This window comes from Aphidius gifuensis, linkage group LG2, assembly GCF_014905175.1.
Source record: "Aphidius gifuensis isolate YNYX2018 linkage group LG2, ASM1490517v1, whole genome shotgun sequence".
In the NCBI taxonomy this organism is placed as follows: Eukaryota; Metazoa; Arthropoda; class Insecta; order Hymenoptera; family Braconidae; genus Aphidius; species Aphidius gifuensis.
The window spans coordinates 12,842,141-12,851,644 of NC_057789.1; the positions used below are offsets into that span (position 1 = coordinate 12,842,141).

The 9,504-nt window shown below is 29.1% G+C and overlaps 1 protein-coding gene across 1 annotated transcript; it reads left to right on the top strand.

Annotated features, from left to right (window-relative positions):
- Positions 1-227: 227 nt before the first annotated feature.
- Positions 228-2,741, top strand: LOC122850393. Its single transcript, XM_044149548.1, has 3 exons — positions 228-286; positions 383-2,367; positions 2,722-2,741. The coding sequence occupies exons 2-3, from the start codon at positions 594-596 to the stop codon at positions 2,739-2,741; spliced, it is 1,794 nt and encodes a 597-aa protein (XP_044005483.1). The 5' UTR covers positions 228-286; positions 383-593.
- The last annotated feature ends 6,763 nt before the right edge of the window (positions 2,742-9,504 follow it).

The window sequence follows — 9,504 nt, forward strand, 5'->3', positions numbered from 1 at the left end:
GCATATTATGTTAAATGTTCTTATGATAATACGCTCTCTAAATTTAAATTAAAAAGAGACAAAAATTGCATTGAATGGTTTATTAAGGAACTTGAAGAGCTGTCACACAATGTTGATAATATACTTGAAAATATCAAACCGATGAATCTTACTTTTGATGAAGAATTGCAATTTTTTAATGCAACAAAGTGCCATATATATATGTAAAGTTGTTCACAGCAGAAAACATTAAGGCACGTGATCACTGTCATCTCAGCGGGGTGTATAGGGGGCCGGCTCATGTTGCGTATGTATAATTACTCTAATTAATTTTTTAACTTTTTTAAATTTTTTAATTTTTCTCCGATTTTTTCCGTTTTTTAATGAAAATTTATTATTTCAGATGCAACCTAAATTATCAGACATCTTGCATAATAGCTGTGGTATTTCATGGTCTCAGTAATTATGATAGCCATTTTCTAATTAAAGCATTAAAAAAACAATTTCCAGGTGATATTGATCTTTTGGCTTTAAATAAGGAAAGTTACATAAGCTTCACTAAACGTGTTAAAGGTACTAGAATTAAATTACGTTTTATAGACTCTTATAAATTCATGGCTAGCTCAATAAGTACACTCGCTAATGAATTAGATGATAATGATAAAAGTATAAGTCGTAGTTATTGCGACAATTTAGAAGAATTCAAATTAATAACAAAAAAAGGTATATTTCCATATGATTATATTGATTGTTGGGAAAAATTTGATGAAGAACAATTGCCCTCAAAACTTGATTTTTATTCTCAACTTAATGAAGAGCATGTGAGTGATGATGATTATGCTCATGCTTGCAATGTATGGAGAGTATTTAAATTAAAAAATCTGGGAGAATACTCAGATTTATATCTCCGTACAGATGTTCTTCTTTTAGCTGATATATTTGAAAATTTTAGATATTTTTGTTTGAAAACCTATGATTTAGATCCAGCTCATTATTACACACTCCCAGGGTTGAGTTTTAACGCGATGCTAAAATATACAGAGATTGAGTTGGAATTATTATTAGATGCTGATAAATTATTGTTTATTGAGGGAGGTATTAGAGGTGGCTTATCACAATGCTCACATCGTCATGTCATCGCAAATAATAAGTATATGAAAGAATACAATCCAAATATTAGAGATTCATATTTAATGTACTTTGATGTTAACAATTTATATGGTTATGCAATGGCTTCTACACTACCAGTAGGTAATTTTCAGTGGGTTGAGAACTTTGATATAAATTCATTACAATCTATTGGGGATGATGCTGAGTGGGGTTATATTTTGGAAATAGATCTAGACTATCCAGTAGAGCTTCATGATGAACATAGGGATTTACCTTTGGCACCAGAACGACAAATACCTCCTTTATCTACAAGTAAATGTCCAAAATTATTAGCAACTCTTTATCCTAAAGAAAAGTATGTAATTCATTATAGGAATTTAAAACAATACGTATCTCTGGGGATGAAAATTAAAAAAGTATATAGAGTTTTAAAATTCAAACAACGAGCTTGGTTGAAACCATATATTGACTTAAATACTGAATTACGTACCAAGGCAACATCACTCTTTGCTAAAAATCTATTTAAATCATTAATTAATATTTGTTTTGGTAAAATGTTAGAGTCAACACGTTCACAGAGAATAATTAAATTAGTATCAAGATATGGCGGTCGAGGTGGAGCAAGAGCTTTAATATCAAAACCTAATTTTCACAGCTCTTTAATTATTGATGATTTAGTTATTGTTGAAATGAAACGATTGAGTATCCTTTTTGATAAACCAATATATGGTGGTTTTACTATTTTAGATATTTCAAAAACAGTCATTTATGATTTTTATTATAATTATATAAAAAAGGAATTTAAAGATAATGTTAATTTTGTATATATGGATACTGATAGTGCAATTTTAGAGATTTTTACACCAGATATCTATGAGTTTATTCGTAGAGAATGTAATAATTTTGATACATCTGATTACCCTCTAAATAATCGATATAACATTCCTCAAAAAAATAAAAAAGTACCAGGTATTATGAAGGATGAATGCAATGGGAAAATTATGAAGGAATTTGTTGGGTTACGTTCGAAAGCATATTCATTTCTAGTTGAAGATGAGACTTGTATCAATAATGTAAAACTTCATAAAAAAGCTAAAGGAGTAAAAAAATCATCAATGAAAACGATTACTTTTGAAGACTATAAAAATTGTGTTGAAAATCATGTTCAAATATCTAGAAAACAAAATTTAATTCGCTCTGAAAGACATCAAGTTTATACAATTACCACAGAAAAAATAGCTTTAAGTTGGAATGATGATAAGAGACTACTTATTGATGGTAAAATTATATACTCTGCCTTGGGGTTATGCAAAAGAACTTAGAAATAAAATTAAATAAATAAAACAATGTAATATGATTGAAATAAAAAAATTTATTTTGAGTTTTTATTTATTTACTACAAAGCTGTCTTATCCACCCACTGGTTGTGTGAATTATCAAATCCCAGATATTTTACATATATTTTATTTCCTTTCTTTTTAATAATTTTTTCAATTAAATAGACGTCAGGATGTTTTACTTTTTGTAATTCAGGTTGATAAAAACACCCTTCAATTGGGTTCTGTTGATAGTCTTCAAGTTTATATGTTACTGGAGATGTGTTATTTATTTTTATAATTTTAAATATTTCAGTTGTCCAATTGGGTTTATAATTTTTCTCAAAGACATGTTTATATTTACTTATTCTAACATGATCATTTAATTTAAATTTATTTTTCTGATAATATTGATTTAAATTTTTAAATACAGTATGCTTTAAAATTTTTATATTGTCACCAACAACTTTTGCTGGTGCCATTTTGATTGTGCGATGTTTTGTATTATTATATTGTTCAATTAATTTTGGTAATATTTTAACCCATTTATAAGTACCTTGTAAACTGAATTCAAAGTACAATTTATTTTTAATTGTTCTATTAAATCTTTCAACTATTGATGCTTTCATATGGGTGAAAGTTGAATACATATGAACATTGTATTTTTTTAGCATCGCTTGAAAAATGGAATTATAAAATTCTGTTCCTTGATCCACATGTAGATTTTTACAAACTCGTCCTTTTTTAAATATTGATTCCATTGCAGCTGATACTTCTTTTTCGGTCTTGCTTTTGAGTTCAACAGCCCAACTGAACTTTGAAAAAATATCAATAATAGTCAAAATATATTTATATCCAGAATTTACAGATGAGTGTTCAATCATGTCAACAAGATCAGCTTGCCAAGTTTCATCCTTATCTCGAATATCAACTTTACGTCTTGGAAAATTTCGGCGAGCTGGTGCATGAAGCTCTCGCACTATGTCTCTTTTAAATTCAGTCATGTTTCATTGAGAGTAGTATGATGACTGAATTTTAACTAATGTTAATGTATAATGTTGGCCTCTCTTAGTTCTTCAATGATTGACATGATTTCATTATCGTGACTTGGATTGCCAGCTGTTCGTGAAGCAACTAGCAATCTTAAACGATCAACAAGCTCATTCGGATTATCCCAATAAACATAATTAACTTTAGATTGATTTTCGCTTTGAATTATCATATTTGTTGGTAGTAAACCAGAACCATGATGTTGTGTACTCTTCATGTGAGGCAATATGAATGTAATATACTTTTGTGATGCTGAATTTTTCACTGTATTTTTAGAATTATGATATCTTAAATGTGCATTTGTGTTGAGAAGAATTTGAGCATAATTTTTTCATCAATTTGAGTGACTTTGGTTTTTTCTGGGGATTTCATAAATAATAATTCCAGTAGTCCTTGGGTTATTTCATACGTTTCATCAGCAACAATCATATTATTATTTTCGAATAGTAATTCAGCATTTCCAATTTTATATTCTCCACTGTTTTTTCTTTTAACCCCATAATCTTTATCCCATTGTAAAGTATCTATTTTATTTAAATATTGAGTTGTTAAATCATTTTTAAGACCTGTTTCATCAGCCTCTTGCTCTATCAGTTGCAGATCTTCAATAGTATCATGGAAAGCCTCTGTTTCCTCATCAGAACTGAGATTTTGTTCTGTGTTTATATTTCCAGAATTACTTGAATGCGTTCTATCAGAAATGATACTGTCTTCTTCTCTCTCAGAATCATATGTGTTGTCTTTACTAATTTTGCTTTTTTTATTGTTTATTATCGGTGTTATTTTAGCAGCTATATTCTCAAGTGGTCCGATGACTGGTTTTAAGTACTCGTTAGCAGTTTCAGATATGCTTTCTTTCCCTAATTTTAATAATTGATGCTTCTTCTTTATTACATCTCTAACTTTTTCTATTTCTTCAAGAAATTTCGCTTCTTTTGACAATGCTTCCTTCTTGAGAGGCATGTTGATTCGACAGGATTTAAACATGAACTAATATTTTTTTAACAAATTGTATCGTTATTTATATTTATAAAACAATCAAAATTTTTTCTATATCTTCCATCATTTATATTGCGATCTTTGTCAATACATAGGAAACAATATTTCTCTTCCCAACACTTGATACATATCCGAAGAAATTTATTATACTCCATATCAATATTTGCATGATCCTGCCAAATATGTTTGAGATTTAGCTGATCACAAGGGAACACAACTAAGAAATTAATATTATCGCGAATCAAATGCTTTGGAATTCGAGCATACGATTGACACAAATTGAAAACATTAAATCATTGAAAAATAATCTTTTATTGGCTGTTGATTTTCAGTTGCAACATCATCAAATATAAACAATGAGTTTGGTTTTGCTTCTTCAACAGGAATTACTTGATCATTGCTTGAAAATTTATGATAATTTATATTTTCAAGTGGTTCCAATAGTTTTTCTAAATATCGATATTTTGGTTGGTATAATGATTTACTATAAATATAAATATTAGCAAAACGTAAACCATTTGGATTAACAATTAAACTCATAAGTGCGTTGGTTTTACCACAATTACTTCCACCAATTATAGCACAACGTATCGTATTTGGCAATAAGTCTCCATGTCTTTTCTGAATTAAACCCTCACCACTTTTTGCTGTAATTATATCAAAGTTTATCACTGGTAATTTGAGAGCTTGCTTCTTGTACTCCATCTTGATCAACACTAATTAAAAAAGTATAAAGTCAACTGTTTTATATAGAAAAAATCAGTCAATCATCAACCATGATAGAGCATACAAATAATAAAAATAATAAGAAAAATAAAAAACGTTTTGGAAAAGGAATATTAAATAAAATTATTAATAAACTACCTATCGAGTTACATCTACCTGGATATTCTTTTTGTGGACCTGGAACTAAGCTAGAGAAACGTTTGGCAAGAGGAGATCGAGGAATAAATCCTCTAGACGAAGCTTGTAAAAATCACGATATCGCATATTCGAAAAATCAGAAAGATATTAAAGCCAGGAACCTAGCTGACGATATTTTAGCGCGTGAAGCTTCAAAACGAATTTTTGCTAAGGATTCAAGTCTAGGTGAAAGAGCTGCAGCTGCACTTGTAACTGGAACAATGAAAATCAAATCAAGATTCGGTATGGGTTGTGTAAATAAAAAAAATTGTGTTAAAAAACGAAAAACAACTGGTGGAAAATTAAAAAAAATTAAAAAACTGATAAAAAATAGAAATAATTCTGGTGAAAAGAAAAAAAGCAAGAAGAGCAAGAAAAATAAAAGAAAAAACCTCAAGAAAAAAGTATCATTTATGAAAATTGTACAAGCTGCTAAAGAAGCAAGTAAGGGATCCAATGTTCCATCAATAGCAATTAAAGCAGCATTAAAAGGAGCAAGAGGAGCTATTAAAAATGTTGGTGGTAAATCTGCTGTCTTGATGCCAAGAGTGGTACCAGTTGCTAAAAGTATAAGTGGTGGTGCATTACCACTATTAATTCCAATACTTTCAGCCATAACAGCATTAGGTGGATTAGTTGGTGGAGCATCAGGTGTTGTTAAGGCAATTAATGCAGTAAAATCAAGTAAAAATCAATTACAAGAAACTGTAAGACATAATAAACAAATGGAATCAATTGCTATTGGAAAAGGACTTCATTTAGCACCATTTAAAAGCGGAATGGGATTCTATTTAACTCCAAAAAACTAGATGTGATGCTACCACAGAGAGCCTTGACTGACGGTGATATTATCAAATTTGCTAATCAATTAAAAATAAAAAAATTTCGTGGTGTTTTCATGCGAAATGATATGCCTCGAGATGGTTCTTGGACACGAGAATCAGGAGTTGTTAATTTAGATGATAAACAAAATCCTGGAACACATTGGGTTGCATATAAAAAACTCAACAACAATTTAGCAATATATTTTGATAGTTTTGGTAATTTGCAACCACCAAAAGATCTTGTCAGTTACCTTGATGTTGGTAGCATCAATTTCAATCATAAACGATATCAAGATTGGAATACATTTAATTGTGGCCATTTATGTCTTGCATTCCTTGCTGAAAAACTATAAAAGACTTGAATATAATAATTTAACATCAGTCTTTAATGAACTTTTAACATGCACGATACATTTACTTTAACATTAAGTGGTACATCATCAGTGCTTGAAACTCAATATTTTCCTCCAATTCAATTAACAAGAGGAAAACATTATTCATTAGCACTTATTTCTTTTTTAACATTTAATTCAATACCAAATATTGATAACCATAATAATCAAATTAAATTTATTGAGGCTAATGGTCATTCTGAATCAATTACAATACCAACTGGCAGCTACGAAATAGATGATCTTATTCAAAGCTTGAAAATACATTCTATCAAGTTAAGCTGCAACAATAATACTCTGCATACATATATCCAAAGCGATAAAATAATTGATTTCACTGGACCAAGATCACTAGGACCTTTACTTGGATTTACATCAAAATTATTGGAAGCTGGTAAAACACATGAGTCAGATCTACCAGTAAATATAATTCAAGTTAATAGTTTGCGTATAGAGTGTAATATAACAACTGGGGCTTATTGCAACAACCAAAAGTACATACAATACACAGTTTTTTTCCTGCTGTACCACCTGGTTATAAAATAATAGAAGTACCAACTTCTCCTATTTATTTACCAGTTACTGTGAAGTCAATAGATTACATACAACTGAAAATTGTTGATCAAGCAGGTCGAGCTGTTAATTTTCGTGGTGAAACAATTACAATCACTCTACATGTTAAATCATAGTGATGGGGATTGAGTTTAATTCTCGCACAATAAAGAGAGGATTTTCATATAAAAACAGCAAATCATGGACATCACCAACCAGTCTCAATCGAGCAGTGAAGAGATTAACAACTCAGAATATAACATACCTAAAAAGTCTAGGGTTAAAAGTAAAAATGGACTTGGAACTTCAATTGGGTAAATATAACTTGCCTCAATTGTTTTGCACGTCAAAATGGGTGATATACTTGATATCAACGCACCAGTTCATTTCAACAATGATATATCCAGTTATGAGCTGCATGCACATCAAACATTTGGATCATCAAGCTTTGAGAATAGTGATGAAATTAGAATATCAATACAAAACCAAGATTTATTCATTTTGCCATGTAAAAGCTACATTCATATAAGTGGAAAATTATGTAAAGAAAATAATGATGTACCAATTGGTATTTCACTAGTTAATAATGCAATGGGTTTTTTATTTGAAGAAATGCGTTATGAGTTAAATGGGGTTTTAGTTGATAAATCCAAAAATGTTGGGATTACAACAACAATAAAAAATTATTTATCAATTAATTCGAGAGAGAATAATGAAAATGCTGGATGGTTAAATGGACTTGAGCAGATGATGTTAACAGATGAAAATGGATATTTTGATTTATGCATACCATTGAAAATGTTTTTTGGCTTTGCTGAAGACTATCAAAAAATCATTGTTAACGCCAAACATGAAATTATTCTGGTACGATCTCGCTCTGATTTAAATTCAATCGTGAGAGATGTTGCAACTTTTCAAGAAGAAGTTAAATTTGATTTAAAAATTACAAAAGTTGAATGGTTAGTGCCATATGTAACACTATCGAATAGAAATAAAATGGAAATGATGAAATATATACAAAAAGATCCAGTCATTTCTATTGGGTTCAGGACCTGGGAACTCTATGAGTATCCACTGCTACCAACAACAAATCATCATATTTGGACGGTGAAGACATCAACTCAACTGGAAAAACCTCGCTATGTTATTCTTGCTTTTCAAACAAATAGAAAAAATGTATGGCATGCAGATGCAGCAAGATTTGATCATTGTAGAATAACAACTGTTAAATTATATCTTAACTCACAAATTTTATGGGAATTTAAATCTTGACATTTCGAAAAATCCATTTTCATTATTGTATGATATGTATGCTAATTTTTCTGAGTCTTATTATGGAGCTAAAATAGATTTGATATCAAAAAATTCTTTCATCCATCAATCACCATTAATTGTAATTGATTGTAGTAAACAAAATGAACTTTTAAAAGCTGGTGCTGTAGATGTACGTTTAGAATTTGAATCTAAAAACAATTTTCCACAAGGAACTGCAGCTTATTGTTTAATTTTACATGATAATATAATTGAATATAAACCAATCAGTGGCATTGTACATAAATTAAGTTAAAATAATAAAAATTAAGTTTAAATTTAAGAATGAAAAATAATAAAATAAAATAAATAATGTAAACAAAAAAATTAATGTAATAAATAAATAGAAAAAAGGTTTATTTTTTGTTTTATATATTTATTTCCCCAATCATCATTTCATCAACAAAATCATTATCTTTTATTATACAATTGTCAAATTTAATATTTCTATTATTTTCACCATCAAGAGTCATGATTAAATTTCCCTCTTTTATAGCGTTTTGTAGCTCGGAATATTCTTGCTCATCCTTGTCGAAAAGGTCAGCGAATCTTTTTGGTAGATATAGATAACATGAATTATCAATTTCAACCGTAGCTGCTGCTCCATATTTTCCCGCAGAAAACTTGAGCAGTTTGGTTATTTTATATGCTACATTTTTTGATAAATCTTTGATTGCTTTACGTTCCTTAGCTTTTTGAAGTTGTTTAGTTTTTGCAAATGCCATTTTAAAAATTTCTAAACAAAAAAAAAAAATTTTTATTAAAATAAATTAGTATGTGTGTGTGTTAAGTTGTATATGTAATTAAATAATTGTTTATATATTTTTATTAATAATAATAAATATGAAGTAAAGAAACTTACAGCTTAATTTTTCTTGTTGGTGAGTTAGTTGTTACTTGGTGCTGCTCTGAGGAACTGATGATAATGTTGAGGAAAACATGGACATTTATAGGAACACAAAGATCTTCTCCCCCCAGAAAAAATATGATAATTTTCATTTTGCTTATTGTTTAAATTTTAAAAGAGTAGGAATTTCTATAGAAAAAAAATATCTGAGAAATGGATTA

Excerpts from the sequence above, each read along its gene's own strand:
- LOC122850393 (XM_044149548.1), top strand. The coding sequence starts at position 594 with ATGGCTAGCTCAATAAGTACACTCGCTAATGAATTAGATGATAATGAT. Across the intron at positions 2,368-2,721 it reads TAAGAGACTACTTATTGATG|TTGTCCAATTGGGTTTATAA; the intron begins GTAAAATTATAT and ends TAAATATTTCAG.